We start from the raw sequence: 26,480 nt of genomic DNA, 5'->3' as shown, positions 1-26,480 counted from the left end.
AAACCAAACCCTGTCACACAGATGGCATCTGGGGAGTGGGAATAATCCAACTGCTAGTAGAGACAAATATTCATTTCCCTTCATCAATGCACCCCAGGTTGCCTGCTGAAGGGGCAGAGAGGGCAGGTGAATGAGAGAGGCTTTGTGGGAGGAAAACAGTTTGGCCTTTGTGAAACCGACTGTTCAGGGAGAAGAATTTGAGGAAAGAAACTAAATTAAGAGAAAATTATCCCAGGAGATTGTGTGCAAGGCAGACAACAAATCCTCCAACTTTTAGTAGCAATTAAACTTGGAACGATACAGCATTTCATACGCTCCCTCACTTAAATTGCAGTCAACACAAAGAAAAAAGCCTGATTTAGAACAAATATTTACATTGGGATTTTTATAGAGATGTCACTGTCTGGCTGACATCAGTGATGGTTCATGTGAAGGCTGAAATGAGTCTGAGTCTCTGGCCCCACATCTTGCTTCCATGTAAGCACTTTCTGTCTCCTGGCTTTCAGAAAGGAGTAGTGCACAGAGAAAATCGCCCTCCAGAAAAGCAATAATGGACACATTCAGTCATGAAAAATACATAATTACAACTAAGTTTTACTGGAAATATTTGTCCTTACTTGCAATATTTGGTATAGCCCTTTATGCATCACTTGAGGATAGGAGATGTGGCCAGAGAGAGCCTGGGGAGTGGCTGGTCCAGAGCAGCGTGCTGGGTTGGGCTGGGATAGAGGGAATGCTCTTCACAGTAGTTGCATGGAGCTGTGTCTTGGGTTTGTGCTGAAAACTGTGTGGATAACACAAAGATGGTTTTGTTGCTGCTGTGCAGCACTTGCACAGAGTCAAGGCATTTTCTGTCCCACCCCACCAGTGAGTTGGATGGGGATGCACAAGAAATTGGGAGGAGATGCAGCCACAGCAGCTCTGACTCAGGGGATACCCCACACCAAATGGAGTCCTGCTCAGCACTCAAACCTTGGGGGAGAAGAAAGGTTCATTTTGCAGAGATGCTGAGCTTCTGACCAGCAGAGAGACATCCTAATGCATAAATGATGCACCTCCTTGGAGGGCTGGGACAGTTTTGTGGGATTCACAGCAGAGAGCATCTGCACTCACATTGTACATTTGATAGAGGCTGGGAGGTGTCCCAGACTCCCACTGTCAGCACAGTCTGTCTCTCTAGCTATTCATTAGACAATATTATAATTACATCCTAAAATATTTAACAGTTCCTGTTGTCTCTAGATTTCCCCCCGGGGATCATTACCCAGCTGCCCCAACTGCAAAGGGGTTTTAAGTTGTTCCAGCCTGCAGGAGCCTCAATATATTCTGCAGCCAGAACAAAGTTTCTCTTTTTGATGAATAAGGCTCCTTGAGCTTTATTTATGATCAAACAGAAGTTTTTCACTGGGAATCCAAAATTCCTGGAGAGACTTTGTCTCATGCAAGCCAGACCTCAGACCATGGCTGGGAGAGAAACAAAGAGGCTCTTCAGAAGTGGAAAAGTGTTTCCTCCCCAGCAGCCCTGTTCACAGGGAGCACAGAGCAGAGGGGGCTCAGCTGAACTAAAAGTGCTGAGACCCCCAATCCCTCAGGCTGGGTTTCTTCGGAAGCCCTTCTCCAATGCATGGTACTGGAGGCATCCCCACTTCCCACTGCCCTGCAGAGAGCCCCTCCCCAGCCTACAGAAGCTCTCTCTGCTCCTCACCCCACAGAAACCCACACGAGGGAGGTTTTTACTGCCCTGGGGGCGAAAGCCTCTTGGCAGGGAAACCCCTAGGAGCCCACAGCAGCAGCCCAAAGCAGGAGTGCCTCTTCTCTACAGCCTCAATCATCTCTGCTGGACAGGTTTGTCCATCTGCACCTTCACCTGAGAGGGCTCATGATCTCTTCCTGCCTTGGCACGGCTCCCCACACCCTGACACTCTCTGACTGCCCACAGGGTGAGAGACCCTTTGGCCCAGAGCTCTGCCTAGCTCCTTTTGCCTCTTCTGAGCCACTGGCAGCAATGAGGACACAGGAGAGCTGGTACAGAGCCCCACGGGGACCCACCTGGCCTCTTCTTCTAGGGTCTGTACCTGATATCCAATCTAAACTTCTCCTGGTGCATCCTGAGGCTGTTTCCTCATCCAACCCCCTCCTGGCTACACTCTCCTGTCAGGGGTTGTAGAGTGATAAGGTCCCTCCTGAGCCTCCTTTTCTCCAGGCTAAACAACCCCACCTGCCTCAGCTACTCCTCATAAAACTTGTGTCCCAGACCAGATGAACACACGTACAGATGTTTGGCCACATACAGATATGCAGCCAACAACTGAGCTGCAGTCCCCAGAAGGGCTGTGTTGTGCTGGTGGCACTGACAGCAAAATCAAAGGCAGGAAAATCACAGAGCCTCCCAGTGTGATGGCAGCAGCTGGTCCCAGCTCCATGGCTCCCTCAGCCTCTGCAGGGATTGTGAGGAGCACTCGTGCCCCAGGCTGGAGCTGGTCACTCCCTGACCAAGCATTTGCCATGGAACAGGAGCACGAGTGGAGCAGAGGCTTCCTGGGCCATGAGTGCTCGTGTGGCTCTCTGGGGGAGCTTCTCTCAGCCCCCTGCAGCCCTGAGCTCAGTGGTCCTGCCGGAGCTTTTCTCTGCCCAGCAAGCCTGGGAGATGGGGACAAGGAGGTGAGGGCAGCACTCACCTTTCTCCTGCCTCTAGTCAAAAGAAAAACAATTTCAAAAACCACTTTCCCCCACCCCCACCTATGGATGGTAAAAGCCCCTGCAAGCTCCCCCAGCTCCCTGCCCAGAGTAACGCGGTTCCCGTCCCGCAGGGCCCCAGCCCCGGCCAGAGGAGCCGGGCACGCTCGAACACTACCGGGGCCCCCTCTGGTGGCATCTCTGCAGGGCCCAGCCCGCGGGGATTCCCGGAATTCACACCCAGACCCTCAGCACGGCCAGCAAACCCAGCCGCGGCAAGGAAAGGGAATTTCACCTCCCCATGGATCTGCATCACCCCGTGTTCTGTGCACAGACGCCTCCATTCACTGCAGACAGCCCGCGGCTGACCCCAAGGAGTCCCTGGGCTCACCGAGTTTCTACAGAAATTTTGCAATAAAAAGGGAACATTTTGTTGGCTTGAGGTCTGGTTATTTGTTGCCCACAGTTATTTAACCAGAAAAGATGCTGTGATGAGCCTCACGAGGTGGCAGCAGCTCCCAGGACCAGGGCACATCCACCCCTGGGCCCCCTTGGTGTCCCTGCCACGCCTGCACCAGGAGCACAAGGACAGCTGGCTTGGGCCACAGTGACCACAGCCTTTCCTGCCTGCCCAGCCCCTTGGGATGTCTTCTAGTGACTGTGCTTCTGCTCTTTGGTGGTTTCTACCTGGTTTTGGGAAAGATGTGAGGCTGTTCTGGCACCAGTGCCACCATCCCCTTTTCCAGTGCCAGGGGAAACTGCAATCAGTTTGGATCAGAGGCTCTCTCTGCAATCACAGAATATCCTGAGTTGAAAGAGACCCACAAAAATAATTGAATTCAACTCCTGACCCTGCACACAACAACCCCAAAATTCACATCACGTGCCTGAGAACATTGTCCAAAGGTTTGTGAACTCTGACAGGCTTGGGGCAGTGACCACTTGCCTGGGGAGCCTTTTCCTGTGCTCATCCACCCTCTGCGTGAAAAAACTTTTCCTAACAACCAACCCTGACCTCCCTGAGCTGGATTTAGCTCACATTCCTCTCCATCATCCTGACAGGTCAGGGACACAACCTCTGCACTCTCACCTGGTATAAAACCACAAGTGCCCTTTCTCTGCAGGCTGGTTTTCCAGCCAGTGTGAAAAACAAGGTTAAATACTTTGTGTGTAATTTTAAATATAGAGTCTCAGCTGTCACTGTTTGCAGGGGCAATTTTCTGGTAGAGAGAAGACAGATTTATAAGAATTAATTTCCATATTGGCAAAGTAACAAAAAACCTTCCCTGAAAAGCTCTGCAAATGCTGGCATTGAGATATGGAGGCACAGAATGCCTCTCTGTTGGGAGGAGAACCTGACCCCAGCCATTCTTGTGGAAGCCAGATGCAAAATCCCACCCCCCAAACAAAACACCCTAGCTGGACATCACTGTCAGAAGGAAATATCCACCCTGGCAAGGCCAGCTCCTCCATGGGGCCCAAAGGACTCAGCCTTCCAACTCAGCAGGGATGTAAATATTTGCAGTACCAAGGTCTTGCAGAAAGGGAGCTCAGCACAGGAAAGAGCTGTCAAACATACCTCTAGGTCCTGCTAGATCATATTTTCCTATTAATTTTTTTTTAATAATATATACTAGTCTTTCATTCATGTCATTTAAAAAATGTGCTTTAAATCTCAGTCAAATTAACAGCGACAGGAGCTATAAATCCAACCTGATTTAGTGACAATATTTCTTCTAAGAATGCAGTATAAATTCACAACTATGAAAATTAACTCCAAAAGTCTGAGAAATTCTGAAAAGCCATTTAAAAGCCTTCTCTCAGGAGGCCCTGGGGAAACAGCCCCACACAAGAGGGGGGCCTGGCAGCAAGGCTGTTTTCATAACCTTCAGTGAAAGGGACCTGAGAATATTAACCATTACTGAAGGCTGTGGAGGAAAAAAATGCTGTAGTTCTCCCTGCTGCTTTTCCAGCTCGGATGGAGCTGTGAAGACATGGCACCTGGGATGGGAATATCTCTCAGTTACTGTAACACAAGGAAAAATGACTTTTAAAATAAACATTTGTTTAGAGGAGTTTGATGCTGACATGTTCAGGTACCCAGTGGATTTGGTCCCAGCAAGGCCGGGTGCTCCAGTGCGTGTTCTGCTGTCAGCAGCAGAATTCCAAACACTCCCTTCTGCTGCTCGGGATGTGGACAGGAGATGCAATAAATAAGGAAAAAAGGTAAGAAAAATAAGATCCTCCAAGCCAGCAGGCACAAAGCACAGATAAACACCTGGGGATGCTGCCAGCAGCTTTGCAAGGCCCATTCCTTGTGTGCCAGAGCTGTCCCTGATCTGGCAGAGGACAACAGGGCAACCAGTTTCATTTGGCTCATGGGAGAACATGGCACAGCCAGCTGTCATAATAACAAATGGTTTGGAAAGTCTTTCCTCAAACAAATAAAAAACACTGTGTAAAAAAGCATTGTGCCATTCCCTGAATTAAGTTTCATGCAACTCCTTCCCAGTTTCTGTCAAGCAATGTCTGAAACCACTTTGGATAGGCTTTTCCATGTGATTTACACACAGTTTGTTCCCTTCTTTTTCAGGTGAAAAAAGTGCATTGTCTGCACTGCAAGTACATTTCAATGTGGAGTAAAAAATTAGTTAGAAAAAAAATAATCAAATACATTTAAAACAAATAAATGCAGAAGCTAAAAGAGAGTAGAGGAAAAAAAAAGTTTCTGGATGAGAAATGTCACAATCTCACTTTCAACAGACAATTAGAAGGAAAAGTAATTAAAGGGTTTGCATAATCTTACCAAATCCAGAGCCCTGCTAAGCAACAGCCCTAGCACCCCCATTGGCCATGCACCCAGCTGATGTCAGAGCAGGTCAGGGCTTTTTGGGGGTGAAGGGAGATCCAGCTTGGACACACAAAGTGCTCTGTACAGGCCCAGGCCTGGAGACTGACCACTGCAGCAACATGGACAAAAAGAATTAAGTATACTAGAACACCTTTACAAACATATATATATATATACATGCATATATATAATGATTCAAGAATTAATTATATAAAGATTTAAAGATTAATTATGTAAAGAATAAATAATTTGAATTATTAAATAGAATGTTTTAAATAATTTAAATAATATTAAAAAATTAAAAGTTAAAGTTATTAAAATAATTTAAATGCATATATTTAATTTATTAGAAATACTCACAGCTGCACAAGGCAAAAGTGCAATTATCAGTTTTGCATGCAAAACCCCAGTACATGAGGTATTGCCATGCTGGCTGCAGAGATGGCCATCAGAAACACAGAGCCAAGGCCATGGACAGCCAGAGGGGTCTGAAGAGGGAACTCCAACGGCTCCCCAAAGCAAAGGAGAGGGCCAGTGGGCAACCATGAGATCCCAGGGTATGGCAGGAACAAGCACAGCCCAGGCCAGGGATGGCTACAGGGCAGACTTGAGCTGCAGGATGAGAAGGACAGGCTGAGTGTATGGGCTGTGAGGAGCTCCAGGACATCACCTCCAAAGCCCTTTCTGTGGTCATTGAGATGTACAAACACATCCCACCAGTAGCAGGCAGGGGCTGGAATGCTCTGGAGTCACCACCCCATGGCAACTGCTGTGCTGCAGGGACCTACCTTCCACCATCCACCAAAACACCCAGTGAGCCTCCCAGATGTGCCATGGGTGCCACATGGGTCCCATGTGGCAGTGCCCTGCCCTGGGTCACTGCCAGCAGCAGGCAGGGCTCCAGCTGGCCACCAGGGCACTGCCACATCTAGTGCAGTGCTCACAAGACAGCTGAAGCCAGTTAAGGAAGGATCAAGTTCCAAGTGGGACTCACAGGTACTAAGTGGCCAAATGCTACTGCAAACCACCAAGGAGAGAGACTAAAAACAAAGAAAGAAATATAAACAATGAAGAAAAAAAAAGAAAAAGAACTTGAGGTCAACCAAATTGATAGAAAAGCACTTTCACACCTAAAGGAAAAAACTGATGCTAGTCCTCTTCCTATACTGAAGAAAGTGCATCTTGTACCATTGCAAGTCTGCCCAGCAGGAGGCACTGGGACACCAGAAACACGTACACAACACCCCAGCCTCATAAGGGTAGCCACTGCACTTAGAAACCTTTGTCAAGGTGCCAAAAGCAGAGCAGAATGTCCCCCAAAGCACGGATCTGTGCCCAACACAGTCACACCTCAGCTGGCAGAGCTGCTGCAGGTAGCTGAAGGTTGTTGTCCAAAATCAACCCTGCCAAGAAGCTCTTCTCATCACCACCACTGGGTGCTTGCTGTCCTTTTTGTCATTTTTGGTCATTTTTGGTCATTTTTGTCAAGGTCATTTTTGTGGCCACTCCACAGCTGACAGTGCCCAGGCCAGGCAGAGTTGGTCACTTGAAGCAGAGCTCAGCTTTTACTGGAGGCAAACCCAGCCACAGCAGCAACCAGGGTCTATCAGCTTCACAGACAACTCCTGCTAATTTCAGGCAGTGTCATTAAACCAAGACAAGGGGCAACAGGCAAGAGAAGGCCAGACAAGCACAGGGTGGACTGGGACATAGGAGTTATGCAGGTGAGATGCTCTCAAGGTTTACTCACACCAACAGCTGTATCCAGGCTTGTTTTGTTTAAAACATTGAATAGCAGGCTCAGGCTGACACACCTACCACAAGGCTAATGAGTTAACTATAAAAAGGAAATAATCTGATAAGCCTGGGGCAGGAAAGTCCTTGGCAGCCACTGCATCTCAGGTTTCACGGGGGCTTTCAGCAGGAGAGTGTTTGAGAAAACATCTGCTGGTTTCCATGGCTGTGCCTGGAGGTGCTGGCCCCAGGTGCAGGGAGACACCTTCTGCAAACAACCCCAGGGATCCCAGGGAATTACAGCCCAGACAGCAGCTCCAGGGACACAGCACTGCCCCGTGCCTGGGGTCTGCACAGGGGCAAACCAGCACAGCTGTGTAATACTCCAGCCACACTGTGCCCAGTGCACCCTGCACATTTACATATGGCTTAACCTTCTGCCAATTTGTTTTCAGGAAAAAGAAAGGCTTCAGGGGAAAAAAGTTAATGCTGTTGAGGTTCTGCCCAAATTTTCATGGCTACCTGCACAGCCCATAGGCTATTTGGTCTGCCTGAAGTTTCTGTGTGGTGTACTTTCAGTCTGAACTTCACTGACTACATATGAAAAGAATCCGATGTTGTTTTTAACATGCACATTTTAATGAAGCAAACATTTCTATTTAATAAGTTATAAGATACAATTTTACAATCCTGCATTTTATTCCAGTTTATTTTGTTTTTACTTTCTAGTTTACAATGTAGTGAGCATTTCACATTAAGGCACTAAAAAAGCACAGTAAAAAAACCCCAACCTTCCTTTTTTTGCCAATAACCGTGCTGGAGAGCAGTACATCCACATGTAATTACAGAACCGTAAGCATGAACTTCTCCCAAGGGACAGTGACATATCAACAGGTTTTCAACAAATCCTACCTTCTCCAAACTGCAGAGTTTGAGCTCATCAGGAGAGTTTACTAAAGCCCCAGCAGCTGGCAGCAATTCAGATATGCACCTGGGAAGTAGTATGGAGTAATCCGGGACAAACAGACAAGTTACAAGGAAGTTTCCACTCCCTAACCCTCAGCAGCAACGCCTGTTGCAGCACAAAGGGGGTTTCAGGAGAGGTGAGTTCGCTTCAGGCATATCCTTGGGCTGAGATACAATAAAACACCTTGCACCAAAGAGGAGTTTGTTCATTGATATTGCTATTATTGGTATTGCTATTACTGGTAACTTCACAGACCCACCCTGTGTCCCACTGCAGATGTGGGTCCCATTCCCAGGATGGCTCCTTTGCCTCATCTCAGACACTGACCTGGCCTGCAGCCTCCAGGGACACCAGTGGTCATCTTCTCAACACACCTTGGTGCTCTGGACTGCAGTGACTCTGGGCCACACAGGTGACAGCCATGCCTGGCTTGGCAACTTCAGGGGCTTTACTTAACCCAGCCAACCCAGGGCTTGTTCTTAAATCAAAAAGTTTCTGGTGGGGGGGTTATCTGTAAAGTTGAAGAAACATCACCAGCATCCCAAGCTCATTAAAAACCGCATTACTAGCATTATGGCCAAAAAGCTAACTGTCTCTAGAGTTACAAAGCATTAACATAGAGAGGCTGAAAGCTTACAGGAAGTAATTTTCAATCTGCTTTTGGTTTGCTATAAAAGATAAACTTTTTCTAAATGTAAACCATTGGCAAAGCATTTTCAGAAATATTTTAAATTTGAGTGGTAAAGCTACTTATAATAGCTTTTTATAATGTTAAGCGTTAAAATTGATCAAGTATACAAAGGCACCTACTATAGTACCAGTTTTACCTCATTTCTTTACAGAAAAGAATTTGAACTGGGGACAGCCCAAGTCATATTCCATAACTAAAATGTAAAGTCTCCAGTCAAATAAAATCAGTAGTTAAGATACCCAATTACAAAGACAAATTCCAGTTTTCAATTAACATCTAAAGTCTTTAACATCCGCAAGGGAAATTAGTGTCTAGTCATCCACATGATTCTCCAAACATTAACAGTGACCCGGACAGTACTACAAAGGTACAATTTGAGGAGATATTAAATAAATTGACATTAGGTTGGTAAGTAGGATAGAAGTGAAATGCTTGTAAAAAACAGTTAGAATTTATGCCTGACTATTGAAACGTGAGCCGTGTGTATCTAGAGACTGCATTGTGCAACACGGCTGCACCCAGTACAGCTCTGCATCTGAGCTGCGAACGCAGAGAGTGCCCGACAGCGCGGTGTCTACGGAACGGTGACATGGAAGGGACTGCCAGGAATGTGCTCGTCACCCCACTTCACTGCCAGGACATAGTCCCCCCTTTCCTTGACAACATAAGTGACGTTGTACTGATGGCTGCCCAAATGCTTGATGGACACCTCTTCACATGGTATTGTAGGTCCGTGGACGCCAACTAACAGCATGTTGGAACCTGCAGCAAAACACACAACTGTTAGTGTCCCTGAGCTTAAACAAGGCAGCCTGGTTCTATCATAACATATTGGCTCTGTAACACATGGATTTTGCTATTTTAATTCACAGAATGGTAGCTGAGCCATACCTCAGATTAATTTGGTGTAAGAAGGAATTTTATATTAAAAAGCTTTCAACCTCATGGAGGTGAGGGTTTATCTGTGCTATTTGCCAGACCTGACAGGTTACCACTAAGTAGAGCACAGGAGCCATCAATGCTGCTTGTGAAAACAAGCTGGTATTGCTTTACAAGTACTTCATCAGAAGTTAATAGCAGGGGCCAGTGGACACAGCTGGCCTGTAATCCACCCACCACACAGCTCCCAGACGGTGATGATGAGCATCAAAAGGTAACAGGAACACTGTGCATGACACGCTACAATGCACCACAAGGGTTGCTTAAGTTCAGCAGTCTGTTTGTTCTCATGCCATAATCCTGTGGTTCTTGCAGGTGCACCTGGCTCAGACTAAGCCATTGGAGGGGAACTTTATGGCCTCTGTATTAGGACTGACAGGGTGAGCACAGTATAGCATTTAGCATTTTTCTTTAGTATCAGATCATTACCTCAAGCTCTGAATTTTAACTCTGCAAGTTGGTTTAGAGAAAAAAACACTCAGCTAAACCACCGATCCTGAACATCCATCTGGTTCCTGTATCCATACCTGCTTTGCTGCAGTCAACAGAGAAGGAGCTTTTCTGACCCACAAAAGCCTTTGAGAGTCCTGCTCCCCGGGAAACCACTTTGCTGGCATCCGAGGTGGATTTGGGAATGGCGCTATAGCAAGTTTCAGTCGATGACCTTGTCACTGACTCTACCAGGATGGAAGAGGTTTCATTGGCACTGCCTGGACTAACCAGTCGCTGCCCTGGAAACAGAAAAGGTTTCTAACATTCAGATTTGCCCCATCTGAAAGGCATTCAGAAGGAGGTTTCAAAACCCTCCTAATGACTAGCATGCATTCTGCATCCAAAATGCATTTTTGGAGAGGAGCAATTTCCTACTTGGGTTTTTAAGCTGACATCTTCCAGCACTGCTGGCAACAATCCCATCCCAGAGCCCTCAAGTGGCTAAAGGACCACAGGAACTTCAGGATTCATTAAGCAAAGCGGGTTGCTTAAGAAGAGTTAATTGTGCTCCAATCACCAAATGCCAAAAATTACTTGAGTTGGCAGAAAAGCAGGTGCAATTTTGCAATAACCCATTTTGAAAGCAGAGCGTGTCCCAGCCTGGGGGAGCGCAGTCCTTGCCACCCTCTCCCGAGAACATCACCACGCTATGGGCACCACAAGAGGGTTTCACAAGCTCAGGGGGAGGAGTAGAGATGAGCTTCAGCCTGTACTTAAACACAGTGCTGGAGAGAGAACAAGCTTCCTCAACCAGCCTTCCTGATTTTCACCTAAGAGCCTCCCAGGCATTACTGACCTCTGGCTAGGTGATACCTGCACCAAAATGAAACCAAGAGAGGTAACACATGCTACAGGTGAGCAGGTTTCAGGCTTTGAGGGTGGGGGAAATGGGTAAATAAGTCATATTTCCCTGCAACCCATGCAAGACCCTAGCACCAGATCAGGACTTAATATTACCCCATAAAGCTGTTTTATGGCCCATCACTGAGTCAAGCTGTCAAGCTCTGTGACTACTGCTTTTGTAGCTGCTCCTGAGACCCCTCAGCTAGGCTTTGGAGGCGATGGGGAGAAAGGGTTTTGCTTCTCATGGTTTTGGGCATCTAGACTACAATATCACATTGTCTCGGGAGGATTTTTTTGCTGAATGACATGACCTACTTCAGGCACAGAGTAAATACTAGTTAGCTTTTTACCTGTAACCTTTGCCTTGAAAGGGCTGCCCACTATGTGGTTAGGTCCACCATATTTAACTCCAATTAAATAGTTTCCTGGAGCCATGGGTGTGTACATGACTTTGTAACCTTCTGGAGTTTCCTGGCAGTCCATTTTCACCTTTGATGGCCCTTCAATTGTAACAGAGAGGGTACCTGGACCAGCCTTGGTCGTGTTAATGAAAAACTCCGACTGCAGTCCTAGAAAGACGTAGCACAGTGAGACACACTCTTCCTCACACCCGATGTTACACACGCAGCCTCAGGCATTAAACACGGGGGAATTCGGCACAATACCAGTCTCCCAGGGCATCAGGCAGGGAGGGACATCACATCCACCCCAGCAGCCTTGCTCAGGCCAGCCTCAAATGGAGCTCTGCACCCCTGGCAGCCTCCCCAGCTTCATCTTGGCTCTCTCCTCCAGTTAGGTTATGTGACTATGTGGGAGAAGGGGTCATGACAGCCCTTCAGGACTCAAAGGGAAGTAATTTGGTATCAAAAAACTGGCTTAGAGAGAATACAACAGCTTTTCTGCTGGGCATCAGAGTCCACACCCACACAGCTCCAGCATGGCTAAGTTTGAGAGAGCTCAGAGCTGTCTCGCTGCCTGGACTGCAAATCAGCAGTGAAGAGCCCACAAGAAAGCAGGAAGGACAAGGGGCAGGAGATGGCCTGGAGGAGATGTGTGTTTGAACTGCTCGGCAACAGCACTCCAAGCAGTTTGTGGAAACAAAAGCTTGTTTAATTACAGCATCTGGTTAACACAGCTGAATTATTGCTGCTAATACTAAGCCAATGACACAATGCCAGCAACACAAGAAAAAATTAAGTAAGGCTTTCAGCCCCCAAATAATTTACTGTCAGACTCTGGCCTCAAATATTTATGATCTTTGGGCTGTTGCATGAGACACTGTTGAGGAGGAATAAAGTGCTCAGGCACACTCAAAACCAGGATGGCCATGGGAAAGTTTACTGCTGCTGCAATGGAAGCATGAAGACGTGGGAATAAAACTCAGGAGAAGTTTCTAGCCTCCCCACAAAAGAGGCTGCTGTGTCGCAATGTGGGAAGAGCCCAGCTCCCACAGAGGATTATGCCATTTTCCAGAGCCCCAGCAGCCCATCCCGCTGGCACCACCAGCCTGGGAAGCCAGGCATCAGCCTGCAATGCCCTGCTCAACTGGAGAGAAGTTAATTCTCAAAGCCAGCAAGCTTCCCAGCTTCTCACTAAGAGTTCTTGCTCAGAGGCACTGCTCTCTGCTGTGCCCCAGATGAAGGCTTGCATTGTTGGAGGCTGCAGACGCTCAGCCCTCCCAGGGGGATGGTTCAGGTGCTCAGCCACTGAAACCTCTACACTGGGTCATTGTTCTGAAATGCTGCTCAGCAGCTCCCAGGGCACTGTGCTTTTGGCAGTGGCCAGGATTCAACAACGGGGCACAGAGCAGCTTTGCTGAAATTAAACAGCCTATTTAGATTAAAAACAGCCCCAAGCACCTTTATAGATGAAGAAATATTCCCCTGTCCCTGATGCATCACTGGCTGGTATTAATGAGTGCTTTTGTTTCCACCTATTAAAGGAGCTCAAGCTACATCTTTATTTTATAGAGTGTATCTACGTGTTTCCAAAACCAACTGCTTGGTTCCTCCAGAACAGCAGAAGCTTTGACTGAATAATTGTAGTATTTGTCTTCACAGGGAGAAAAAAGGTATGAGATGGAATCCACAGGAGACAGCAGTGGATAGGACAAAATGAACTAGCTATTCCCTTACACTACAAAAGGAGAAAAAATAATCATTTTACTCTGCTATTTACCTGTGTGTGTGGCCTGAGCAAGAACACAAATAAATCAAAGTGCATATCCTGGAATATTTCTGTACTTACTAAGGCCACAAATCATAGAAATGAAAAAACAAACCCTAAACCCTACATTCTTGAGTTGAGAACTATCAGATGAGGCAGCCACAGCAGACAAGGTGTCAGATTTCCAAGAAGAGACTGTTCAACGCTGCATCTGCAGCATGAATAGCACACTACCAACAGAACAACCCACCTTCTCCCTAGGGTTTAAATATCCTACTGCATTTCACTTGAGATTTCTTAGAGGTGCAAGCACCAAAGGAAAGCTAACAGGGACGGTAACACCCTCATAGACATTTAATTAACACAAGTTAAACAAGATTCCTTCATCTCTAGACAGCCATCTCAGGCATCATGTTCATGTGTGGAAGGGAGCCAGAGCATCCCTGGAGCTCGAGGGACCACCGACGTGGAGCTAAGCTAACCAGCAGAGCTGTAGCCCAGCTGCTAACCAGCAGTTCAGTGAATGCGTGTTGCAGTTGCTGATTTACATAAGTTTTAAGTTTGTTAAGGCTCAGTATAGGCTGCAGACTTGTGAGTGATGGTTATAAGACATGAGGAGCATGCTAGAAAGCAAAATTAGCCTGCACTCAGGTCAGCAGAGAATGTGGGTTAGTTTAGCTGCCTTAGCAGGTGAAGTCATGTAAAAGTACAGCTAGAAATAGGTTCTGTACATCCCCAAGCCCAGGTGCAGGCAGTCTGCAGGAGAAGGGTTACCTGTGGTGCCGCTCTCCAGGCCGGACCCGTAGGCTGTGACGAGGGCGGGGTTGCCCGCCTGGCCGGGCTCGCCCACGCGCACCTTGAACGGGCTGCCCACCACGTGGCTGCCGTTGAACTTCACATCGATGGAGTGCACGCCGTTCTCGTGGGGGATGAACCGAACGGCGTATTTATCTGCAACAGGGAGAGAAGGGCTCTGCTGACAAACCAGAGGCAACCATCCAACCATAAACCACCAATTAAACCCCACACAGGGCTGATTAGCAATCTGAGCTTCTGAAAGCCTTTGACATATTTTGGTCCCAGTTTAAATGAACTCAGCTACATGAGCTGCTAAACTCGTATTTAAGCAGGAAAATGCTGTATTTCTCACAGAAGGTTTTACAGCTTGTGTTTTCACCTTGTTCACTAGGACCTGATCTCAACTGTCATCTAGTCTGAGGATTATTTGCCTCACTCATGCACTAAACATGAAAACTGAATCATAGCCCAATCTGTTGGCAGCTGAGGGAGAAGAAAAGCAGCTGGTCAGAGCAAGCCAAATCTCACCAGCGAGCTGAGTGCGCTGCTCTGACACTACACCTTCATCTAATGAAGTAATTTAGCAATTTGCTGATATTTCACATTTTTGATTGCATGTTAACTCAGAGGCGGGACTGATCTCCCCCAGCTGGACAGCTGCTGTTTGTTCATGGTACAGACCATAACTCATACAGACTTCAAGTGAAAAAGAAAAGCTCATTGCTGAAACAGGTGTTGAGCTTTCTGTAGTGTTTGCTTATAGACAGCTTCCTTGACATTTCATGTGAAGGAGTGAGTGTGAGTTAAACATAAACTATTAGTCAAAGATCGAAGCATGGCTTTGAGAAATAAACTTCTTCCCTGGTTAAATTCAACAACCACATTATTTTTAATTTATTACTAATGTCACTGTACCTTCACTGGCAAGCCAAGACTTAAATACCTCTATCTTAAACAATCTGGGGCTGTTAGTTCATGGAAAAACATGGATATAACCCTGACTGAACAGCTCTTGACACCAAAAAGTCATTTTCCAAGCAGCATGCTCATCCTTGGGACACACTATTCGTAAGCCAGAGGAACCAAATTCCCTACGTGACAGCATGTGTGCTTTGGAGGTCATGCAATTGTTCTGATCATCACCAAGCTGTGCTCACCTGGCTCCAGCTCAGACACATGGCACTCTTCGACAGCTCCGGAGGGGCTGTGGACTTTAGCATCGATCTTGCCCTTTGCCCCGTTCAGCCTTATAGCAAAGGATGCTGGCTGATTAACTTTTAATCCAGACTCCTGAGAACGCAACAGTCAGATTATCAAACTCAAACTTCATTTCAGACAGCACAAGATTTGTGGCAGGGAAATAACCACTTCAGCATGAGGGTTTTTTGATTTTAACAAAAGGCATAAAGTTGTGACTTGCATTAACTCTCAAATCAGACGCTCTCTCCCTCTTAGGGGGTGGCTGATTCAGGAGTCACCCATGTTGGCTAGGCTGACTTTGCCATGGTAACAGACTGTTTTTGGAAGCCAGACAATTGTGCCACATCAAAGAGAGGCAGGTTTACAATACCAGTCACCCATTATCACTGAGGTCAGTCCTTGGTACTCAGGCACTTGATTTAAAGGATGCTTAAGCTATAGCTCCATTTTTCAGCCCATTCATTCATTCCAGATTCATTCAGGGAAAAGCCTCTGATAATCCAAATGTCTGAAAGAGTAATATGCATGTTTATATTTGCCACAAGAGGCTGCATTTAGAACGCCACCACAAGATGTCTCAAACATAAGAAAGTAATTTAAAACATGAAACCAGATGTTTTTGTGCTGTCAGGCCATTGGTGGAAGGCAAGACAGCTCCACAGCTCCACATCTGAGCCACAGTGGTCCTCGACCAGCACAGCCCATGCAGCTATGCAGCAGTAATATCTCTAACATACTTTACCTCATTTTGTTTTCAACTAAATCCTGAAGAGGGAAATAAATGCAACTGAGTAGAACTGAGGTACAATGTATAAACAAGTCCCTGATGTGGGTTTAGTGGAGGCTGATGCTGCACAATGGACTCTGTTACAGAATACTCAGCTTTATCTGCCTCTCCAGGACTTAATTGAAGTGAGTATTCCTGTCAAAGAGTCTTTAAATGAAACACAAGGCAAACATCAATACCACAGTGACTAATTAACGCCCTTGTAACTCCTTGTTAGAAAAGATACTACCGGATCAGGCTGTCACGGTTCATGTACACAGCCGAGGTGGAGAATTCCTGCAGTCCAGGCAAACTCCTGGGGATCACAGCTGGGACATAACCAAAAAAAGCTTTAACTGAAGTACTAATCACCACTCAAGGAGGACTGAGGTACAGTATATTTAGACACAGATTCTCAGTCTCACATCCAAGCTTCTGGCTTTGGAGATTTCAGTCAGGCCTTTAATGTTACTTGTATTTTAATGCCTGTAACCACACACATACACAAATTACATGGTGAGGTTACCAGCTGAGCCCAGACCAGCTACAAAGCTGTGATTCACTCTGAGGTTCACTACCTTTCATGAATCATCTGAGCTGTGACTCTGTGGTTTTGTGGCATCAGCCAGAGCAAATCTGTACCCTGACCTCATGGTGGGGCCACCTCTGTCTGCCTGGCCAGGCTGCAGTGATGTCCCAGCTATGCAGCCCTGTGCTATCTCACCCATGGAAATGCAGCTCTTCGTGCGTGTGCCAAATGAGGAACTTGGTACCAGCATGATCACTGGTGGTTCACCTCTAAATTTCAGTTCTCCTTGTCCTTCCCCCAGCTAATGGCACGGGAAACATGTCTTACCTCCTCCAATGCTATTTCTGGAGCCTCTTATTCCTAATTCCCAAGTGTTATCACTTGTAACACACTCAATTGAGCCTTCTGCCTTCGAACTCTGGCTAGCCAGAGTCACCCAGGGGCCAGCTGCCAAAAATCTCTCTGGCTGCAAGCTGAGCTTGACAACAAGCACCAACCAAGACAAGGCTATTACTTAGAAGAAAGGACAACCATTTTGGTTTTGGAGAACAAGGACGAAATCAGTCTCTGTGGTAAGTTGTAGAGATGTTTCCTTATGTCTCACCTGAAGACTAGTGACAGTGAGCCTGCGAGCATCATCGGAGGGGGCGATGACAGGAACCAGGTAGGGGCTTTCAGGAATGTGCTCATCATTGAACTTTATGGACACCTCATAGTTGCCTGCAGAGAGAAGAGAAGCAGTGAGTGTTCGTAGTTTCTTTGAAAGTCACAATCAGTGTTGTTTCCATGTGATTTGGTCTCAGTACATACCTGGCTCTTGAACTATATATGATGCACCACAAGACCCATCTTTATGGTCATCAAAGGTGATTTCTGCTTTACTTGGGCCTTCTACAGCAATAGACAGTCCTCCAGCTCCAGCTTCCCGTGTCCATATGCTGAACTCAGCTGTTGAAGCACATGAGAGCACACACAGGGTAAGTTTGCTGCTGCTGATGGGTTGCAGCTTCCTCCTAACAGACTGTGAAGTTCCCCACTTGAGCATATTTGAAGAATGGTAGCTCAACCCATCATCCCAGGAGATAGTGCTTAGCAGTTTCAGAGGCTCCTGTTAGCCAAAACACTGCACTGCAGACCTGCGCCCAGCAGATTCTGGAGCCCACTGAGAGCAGAGGACTCACCTGGAACACCTGTCTCTCCACGCTCCAGCCCTGGGCCTCCAGCTCTCACTTTATGGGCTCCTCCCTCGCCCAGCGGCCCCACGGTGAACTGGAAGGGGCTGCCTGGCACTGGCTGCCCTTTGTATTTGACATCCACAGTGTGGACCCCCATTTCTTGTGGCACAAAGCGGACACAGTAGGTGTTTTTGTCACACTCTACAATTTCAGCATCAAAGTTTCTCCCAGAGGGACTGGTTACCTGAGCTGTCATATCAGCACAATCAATTTCTAGCAAGAGAATTAAAAAAAATGCAGATTAGAAAGTGACGCAAGGTTTTGGAAGCAGGACCTGAGCTCAAGTGATTACCCAGTACAAATAACAGAAGAGGCACACAGCTATCTGTGCTTCTGAGCAGAAAACCTGGCCAGCTGCAGCTTCCCAGGTGCTACACAGGCAGATGAAGTGGCTGGATAAGTGCAGCCAGCTAAGCCTGGCCTACATGATTCACAGTTTCCAGACAGCAGTACAAACATTTAACAGCCAACATGATCTCAAAACCCTGGAGCTAAAGTGAGCTGTGCAGCCCATTCTCCAGCCTGCTGTACACAGAATAAATTAAATTAAGGCCTCACCAGTATTTATTTTTTCATGTGTTGATCATGGTTATGCTTATTTTTAACTGTTTGAAAAGACACATTACCAGTGTTTCTTCCCTAAGCTATGTTAATATGAGGATGTCCTTACACAACTCAAGTTTGTATTTTCCCTTTCTCAAGTACCCCATGCTACACAAGAGCAAGTTGTGGTTCTGGGGATAAGGATGTTGTTGCTTACCTGGGATTTTTAGGTTCAGATCACATATGCTTCCTACTGTTGCAACAGAAGGAGCCCGTCTTGTTCGTGTGATGCTCTCCTTAACTCTTCCTTCACCACTTATCTTCACACTGAATGGGCTGCCTGTAAGTATCACAGCAAGTCATTCCTCCTCTGCTTATTACCACACCATTGAGGGCAGAAATGAAAGCTTCCTCTGACTTTTAGGAGATTACAGGGGAACTTTCATGCACAACTAACAGTCAAATACATGCACGTAACAAGAACAGTTTTGGATGCTTGCTGCCTGGGGAGAACCTCCTCGAATCTTTGGGACTTATGGTCCAAGCCAGATCACACAGCCCACCCACAGTTCCAGAGCGCTGGGCAGCCAGATAAGACTTCTGTTGTACTAATCAAAATTTTGCCCAACACTTCTGCTTACCTGGAATATGTTCATCTGCAAATTTAGTGGACACAATGTACACACCAGGCACAGTTGGAAAATAGGACACTTTGCAAGTTCCATCTTCTAGATCTTCAGTTTGGATCTCTACCTTGCTGGGCCCTTCAACTGCCAGTGAGATCCCACCATAACCTACAATTTAGAAAAGTTAGCCTCAGATTTCCAAAGCTCTTCTCTAAATCTGACAAAATATTCCAAAGCCATAGCAGGTGCTAGTTGGTAGGTTTGTATCACAATGGGCACATGGGAGTTGCACGATGCCTTAATGGCATTTCTGTACTCCTAATCAGGCAGAGGCACAGCATGCATTCAGCTCCTAAAATTCTCAGACTATATCCTTTTTTCTTTAAATAATGTTGAAAAGTTATCTACCAAGCTAAAAAGTTATCCAAGGCTCCACATTAAACTAACCGGGAAATAACTATCTTCCTCATTTCCTTCTTGCAATACCAAATGATACTAGAGCCAGCACCACCTCAGTGACAGTCTCTGTTGGTTGTAACAAAGACATGGGCCAGGACCTTACAAAGCATATTCTAAAATAGCACTGTCTCTGGTTAACAACTGACAGCAATGACTGTGCTTAATGGCAGCTGCTGCTTGGCAGCTTGTGACCAGGTGGCTGCATGCTGAAGGAGGCAGTGCTCTTGTCACAGCATCTCATGGTCCCTTTGTGAGGGCACTAACCAGCATCTCTTGTGTCTACAATGAAGTCACACATTTCAAAGGTTCGTCCTTCTACCAAGCCACGTCCAAAAACTCTTGCCCGTCTGGCATCCCCGATCTCAGACTGGACCACCATGATTGTCACAGGGCTGTTTGGTACATGGCTCCCATTTTTCTTGATGCTAACCAGATGTTCTCCTACTTCCCGTGGAATGAATGAGATGCCTACAAAGCAGAGAAATGTGAGAAATTTATTCAGTTTTTATTCATGTTATACTTGATTTAAATGCCTTAATCACACCAAGAAATGAAATACTGGAAGAGCAGTCTCTTTACTCATGTTGAAGTGTTGCTCTCAAGCAGACCACAAGGTCATTCATATATGCTGACAAAACCCACTTCAACTGCAACCTGGCACGTCACATGCAAGCAAAGACAAGAGGCCACTCTTCATACTTTTCTGTCTTTGGACAACTGTAGCAAACACTATCAACTACTTGGTTCAACAACACTCTTCTGGGAAGGACCAGAGAAGTCAGTCATTTTACAAAGCAAAGCAAACTGGAATAAAGACTATCACAGTAATCTCTCAGATCTTACCAATGTGGTTATTGGGCAGCCTCTTCAGAAGACAAGGCTCATCACGACCAGACGGGGCTTTAATGCTGGCTGTTAGGAGACTGAGATCAGTCTCATTGATATCCAACATGAAGTCAGCAGCAGAACCAAGCTTAACCTGAGACCGTCTTCTGTTATCATCTGAATACATAAAGAGAAACGAGTCACAAAACATTACAAAGTTAAGTGCAGAACAAGTCAGAGGACTTCAAATTCCTGCCACAAACCAGGTTCCCCATGGTATCAGAGGTTAATTTTTAATATGAAGTGCTTCCAGAAGTTTAAACTTTATACCTGTGATCTTGGCTGTGAATGGACTGCCTGGAATGTGTTTGTCATTGTATTTTACCAGGATGCTGTAGTTCCCAGGTAGAGTAGGCAGGTACGTGACTGTGCATGTCCCATCTTTGTTATCAATGCAGCTGATCTCTGCTTTTGAAGGTCCTTCAATAGCCAAGTCCAGCCCACCTAGGAAAAAGGTAGAGTGGCACTTCTGTAAACCTTTGTGAACACCAGGTCCAAAGATTTGGTCCAAAGAGAAATATCCAGTGCCTGGTACTGAAAATGGAGCTTAAATGTGTGTTTTCAAAGGACAGCAGCAAAACCAGCTCAGACCAACCCACTAAGGCCACAGTTCTATTCAGTCTTTAGATTTCCCAAACAGCAATTCCACACCCAGACATCATCCCCTAGATTTAAGCTGCTTTCACTTTATTTTTAACTGAACAAACAATTTGCACCCAGTACCACAGGGTACATCTACTACTGCTCTCAGGAAGGGGTAATAAACCAGTTTTTACTGCAAGTTACAGCCTGATATTTGCATAAGTGATTTGTGTGACATCACAGAGATTCATAGTTGGACAGATGAATGTAAATCAAAGCCAATGTGCATTACACTACCAAGAAGTTCCTTGTTTAGAGTAGGATGGGTTTAAAGAACTGACTTACCCTCTCCTGCATCTTCTGTGACAATGGTGAAAGTTGCTGGTTTATTTGCAATCCCATAGATGAGGCCAGGTCCATAAGCAGACACACTGCCACTGTTGGGGTAATTGACATAGAACTGCAGAGGGCTCTCTAAAGGGGAAAAAACCAAAAAGAAGCACTTTTAAGGATGAGTGGTCTGGACTACAAGAGCTGATACCCATGCTCCTGCATGCCCTTCTCATTACATGGTATCTGAAAAACCTTACTGTGACTGTAATGCACTTAAAAACCAAATAAACCTCCATTTCCATCCTCAAAAGACACTTTTCCACAATTTGTGCTACATTCAGTCATGGAAGAGTAAGTGTTACTCTAGTTACCAGAGATAAGCTTAACTGATGTTGTAAAGGGTCTTGTTCACTGCAAGTTTATTTTTAGCACATTAAATCAGAACATGACTCAGAAGCAGGCTTTCAGCTCAGGCACTGATTCTGAATTTTAGTAGCACAGAATTAGGAACTAGCACAGCACATTGTCTGACTCAATGAACCTGAACTAGCAAATTTGAAGGGTATCCAAGAATGTATTTGCCAGCCTCAGATTAGCTAAGCTGGTGCACAAGAACAAAAAGCACAGTCACTAACAATCAATAATGGTTTCAAAAAAGGCACAGATAGCTCTTCAGTCCAAAGTTAGATTTTGCAGCTGAGACAGTAAAAAGTTTGATGCATGACAACCTTCAAGAAAGAAACATTGTGGCACATCATCTCTCTATCCCAGCACAGGGTAATGGCATTAGTGAACCAACACAGCAGAGAGGTCAGCACCTATGGGGGTGCTATATCCATGAAGTGCTGAAGAGACTGAAGCAGCTCCACACATCACTGAGCTCCCCACTTCAGCCTAAGTTATGCTGTGTTTCTGTACAAACAGAACCAGCAGTCCCTCTCAGGCAGTACTGAAGGTATTTTGTCTCATATCTACACATCCCTTTCTGCCCAGCCCCCCAAAGCCAGCATGCCTGGAGAACCACAGGGCAGCCACAGCCTCCAGGCCAGGCAGTGCTTCCACTGGGGAGCTGGGGGAGCAAGGACAAAAGAGCAATGGAATGAAATGCAGTGGTTTCTGTTTGTTAAGAAGCAGCCAGGAAGAAAGAAAGATTACAGCATAATATGCATGTGTGTTTTATTTTATTGCAATCAGATGGAAATAGTAACTATAGTATTTCAACCAATCAGTTCTCCCCACAGTTTTGAGATTTTTTGCCAATGCAGTTTTAAGGATAAACACACACCGTAACCAGTAGTTTTGTTGAGCACCATGGCAGTAAATTTCAACCTGAAAAACTAGTAGTTAGAAAATTGTATGTTTCTTCTTCATAATAAAATGCCACAAAAGCTAGTTTCCCCAAAACCAAAATCCATTTTAAGCCTGGCTGGTACTATTAAACCACAATGGAAGCTCATATGTGCTGGCACTTACTCCTTTGCTTTAGTTCTTTCTGGACTGCCTGTAGAGAAAGGGCAGCTGAATGATAAAATATCATGGGCAGATCTTTCCACAGCATGCATGACTTAGCTACAGAACCTCACCAAGAACCAGATGCATCAGCAGGACTCTGTACTAAGATTTGCATTGCCTGCTTTGTCAGACTTACCTGGGATGTGATTTCCCATGTATTTTATGTGCATTTCATGCAGCCCAACCTCAGTAGGAGCATATTTCACTGTTACTGTGCCATCTTTATTATCCATGATATCTGGTGTATCCATCTTTCCAGAGGGCATGTGTACTTCACCTACAAAAGGCCACCATGGGAGTCACAGAGGGAGAAGCTGCCTGCTTCCCCTCTCCCACCCACAGAGAATTGTCTAGCCATTTTAAACAAGCATTTTAAATTGTTAAATTCCTTACCCACAGGCACAAATAGGAGACTAATGGGAACACTAACCAGACACGTTTTCTACTTAAGCTACATGAATACAAGGCAGTGGTAGACATCTGGCAAACAGTCCTGTGACCTTACAAACTCTACAGGCAGGGCTGTTTGCTGCAGCCACGGAGCTTTTCACAGCAAGCTGCATACAAAGCACTGATCTACCTCGTCACTCCCTCTTCTGCTGCACTTTTGAAAAGGAAAGTTTGACTGTTCCTTCAAGCTGGGACAGGCCAGGGCTTAGGTTGGGATTGCTGAGCTAGAGGGCAGAGGGGACACAGGCCTTGTGGGCGGGAGCTTAGTGCAACCAGGGTGCTACTGGAGCAATGCTCTCAGCTGCCAGACCTGTAGAAGAAGGGTCACCTGCTTTGGAGAAGGTACGTGTAACAGGAATGCAGAATTAACTGCTTTATAGCATCTGCAGAAAAGAAATAATGGAGCTTATCAAGGATGCATGTAGCTGCTCCAGAAGGGAAAAAGCATCAATAGGCCCTGTACTGCAGTAGCTCACAGCCTAGCACTAAGGCCACAGCAACACACCAAGAATCCCCTCACTTAACTCAAACCATTGAAGGGGCATATCCTACTCATCCTCAGCGGGTGCCACTCAATGTGAAATTAAACAGCTATATTGCTGGCAGGATATGAACCTCCCACACACATTGTGGTCTAGACCACCCAGTCAGTTAGCTGCAAATGGATAAACACACTAACAAAAAGCATGAATCTCCCTGAGAGGCACTCCAGGTACCTGTTATTTCTCCTTTCCTTACAGCAAATGGGATAACCATATCAAAGGGCCTGAACCCCATGCCGTTCATGTCTCCAACAGGGACATAAGCTTCTTCTGTAACCTAAAGCAAGCAAAAAGATGGGTCATTTCAAAAGGGCTGGTAGAGCCAAATGAGCACTGAGCAACTCCACTGCAAGCACAAGCAGAAGAGAGCGTGATTATTGCAGCCAGCCAAGGACTGGGCTCCACCAGAGCAGTGTCCGGCCAAGCTCTCCTTTACAACACCACACCGCAGAGCAGAGCAAATCAAACACGGCACGGATGGAAGACATGCTGGAAAAAAAGGAAGAGATAAAAATGGAACACAAAGTGATGGAAGACAATGCACACAAGACCCAAAGTGGCTCCATCTGAAAGGATTTAGTTGCTTAAGGCCTGGAAGAGAAAGTGATTTTTAAATGGGGCAGAATGATTGCAACACAAAATAGACAAAAGAAACAAGTTTCACAATGCGACTCTGAACTCAAGACACTGTGATTTTACTGGGAAAACAAAGCAGTGCACTCAGGGTGCTTTTGCCAACAGCAGACATTTCAGAAGTGGAAGCTGTGGGTGCAATGATCCTCTTCATGTTTACATGAGTTTATTTGGAGACTCCCTTCAAGCAGCAAAGAAAAAACAAGGTCTGGATCCCAAGAACAATTGAAACAATTGATGAAACAGAAAGAATGAACACAATGACCAGAGCAATCAAGCAGTCCCAAGAAGCAGGCTGTCATCTGAAATGGAACACAGATGGGGAGCTGAAAAATGTAAAAATTGTGTACCCAAGGGCGGAATCCGGGCGGGGAAGCGCCCACTGGCTCCTGCGACTGTGCGGCGACATCATCTGCATCTACAGCCTGGGCAGGGGTAGAGGCAGGTTAGTTGTTATTAGATGTTATTCTGGCATGGAGGCATTCCCACCTTCCACAGCTCAGAACACACTGCTCCTTCCAGTTCAACGCCTTCCTCCCACTGTGTAGCCCTCCCAGTCCTCTTGCCATAGCAAAGACCCGGATCCAGTCAGGGAAGCTGGGAAACTGCCCTTCCACAGGCACTGGAGGAAGCCACCAGTGGCACAGCAAGGGACAAAGCCAGTACATGCCATTGTTGTATGCTTGGGAGGAAAGTGGAAAGCTCTGCCTGACCACTGGTGGAACTGAGTATCAGAGTTGCTTATGGGACTGATGCAGTGAGGGAAGGGAAAGGTTTAAACCCAAGATGGGAGTCCCTGAGTGCTGTGCAGCATGACACGCCAGCTGGAAGGCAGGGGAGCAGGCTGCTGTGGGAAGGCTGCTCTGGTTCATGCACTTGGGTGAATGACCCAGCCCACATCCAGCCATAGCAGCAAAGCCTTTGCTCTGATTCATAGCTGAGACTGCGTCGTCAAGGCACCAAACGTGTTTTCCTCTGGCGCAGACGCTCTCCTCACCAAGTGTGCCAAGAGCACGACTTGCAAATTCCCATCTCTCCCATTAACCCAACATGAGTGGCTGGGACTGACAGCCATGCAGGCAGCTCCCCCAGGCTCAGCCATCCCAGCCCCTCCTGCCCATTTACACCACTGCAAACCACCCTAATGAAATAACCCACTGCAAACTTCTGCATGGATAGACTCCACTGAGAAAACCAATGCAAAACAGAAATGCTGCTGTTTCAGTGTTCTCTGTCCCCAGCTGAGACACCCAAGTCAAACACATAATGTATCAGTCAGCCAGGAAGTGGGAATTTTGGCTGGCCAGGATTGGGCTCCCTGACCTCGAGAGGCATTTCCTGTGGTGAACCTTGAGCAGTGACCAAGGGAGTCGTTTCTCTCAAGGAAATCTTCAGCCACCCATAGCAATCTGCCAGGATGACAGGTAGGAAGAGCCAGAGTTGCTGGCCCCAGAGACTTGCCCACGAGCCCCATCTGGACTCAGCACAGTCCTGTGATTACAGGGACCAAGATGTACCAGAGGCTGCCTGGGCTGAGATTACAAGACTGAGAATTGTTTTGCCAACACAGAGAGATGTTCTTCACAAGAAGGGCTTCCGTGAGCCCTGAGAGGCACCTGGTCTGCTTCTCAGGGGACTGGGGTATTGTTTGCTAAATGTGGAGTGCTGCACATAGGAAGGCAGATAATTAGAAGGAGGGAAAATTTGGTTATAACAGTTTGACTAGCACTTACAAGTAATTTTTAAATGTGAGCTAACAGTCTGCTTCCATGGGATCTGTCAGCAGACCGTTCCTTATTTTGGGATCATCTTAATAAAAAGTGAGAGACAGAGAAGGCAGAGCACTGTATCTGACAATGGCCAACATAATTAGTTGTAGAAGCTGATTACAACCACCCTTACATCATTTAGGAAAAGAACTACATGGTCAGGAAATGAAAAACAAATTTCTTCCAAAAAGCCAAGTCTTCATCCTCTGATGGTTTCTATCCCATTTCACTTAGCCATATTGCCTGCCCAAAATAAGCT

At 46.3% G+C, this 26,480-nt stretch overlaps 1 protein-coding gene across 5 annotated transcripts in view; it reads right to left on the bottom strand.

Moving 5' to 3' along the window:
- Positions 1 to 7,878: 7,878 nt before the first annotated feature.
- Positions 7,879 to 26,480, bottom strand: part of FLNB (filamin B) — an 88,931-nt gene continuing 70,329 nt past the window's right edge. For 3 of the 5 annotated variants that reach the window (XM_030957074.1, XM_030957070.1, XM_030957071.1), the window contains 17 exons: positions 24,803 to 24,877; positions 23,994 to 24,096; positions 22,964 to 23,104; positions 21,328 to 21,456; positions 20,671 to 20,844; positions 20,359 to 20,517; positions 19,780 to 19,983; positions 19,072 to 19,224; positions 18,648 to 18,770; positions 17,834 to 18,100; positions 17,463 to 17,600; positions 17,257 to 17,372; positions 15,315 to 15,447; positions 14,134 to 14,310; positions 11,544 to 11,762; positions 10,386 to 10,589; positions 7,879 to 9,681 (listed from right to left, as the gene is read on the bottom strand). In XM_030957074.1, the coding sequence (XP_030812934.1) occupies positions 9,494 to 9,681; positions 10,386 to 10,589; positions 11,544 to 11,762; positions 14,134 to 14,310; positions 15,315 to 15,447; positions 17,257 to 17,372; positions 17,463 to 17,600; positions 17,834 to 18,100; positions 18,648 to 18,770; positions 19,072 to 19,224; positions 19,780 to 19,983; positions 20,359 to 20,517; positions 20,671 to 20,844; positions 21,328 to 21,456; positions 22,964 to 23,104; positions 23,994 to 24,096; positions 24,803 to 24,877 (2,703 nt within the window). In that variant the 3' untranslated portion in view covers positions 7,879 to 9,493. The remainder of the gene's footprint in view (positions 9,682 to 10,385; positions 10,590 to 11,543; positions 11,763 to 14,133; positions 14,311 to 15,314; positions 15,448 to 17,256; positions 17,373 to 17,462; positions 17,601 to 17,833; positions 18,101 to 18,647; positions 18,771 to 19,071; positions 19,225 to 19,779; positions 19,984 to 20,358; positions 20,518 to 20,670; positions 20,845 to 21,327; positions 21,457 to 22,963; positions 23,105 to 23,993; positions 24,097 to 24,802; positions 24,878 to 26,480) is intronic. The other 2 variants (XM_030957073.1, XM_030957072.1) reach the window with 2 other exon arrangements.

Source organism: Camarhynchus parvulus, chromosome 12 (assembly GCF_901933205.1).
Source record: "Camarhynchus parvulus chromosome 12, STF_HiC, whole genome shotgun sequence".
Classification (NCBI taxonomy): Eukaryota; Metazoa; Chordata; class Aves; order Passeriformes; family Thraupidae; genus Camarhynchus; species Camarhynchus parvulus.
The sequence above is the reverse complement of the archived record's forward strand: the minus strand, read 5'-3'. Positions and strand labels throughout refer to the sequence as shown.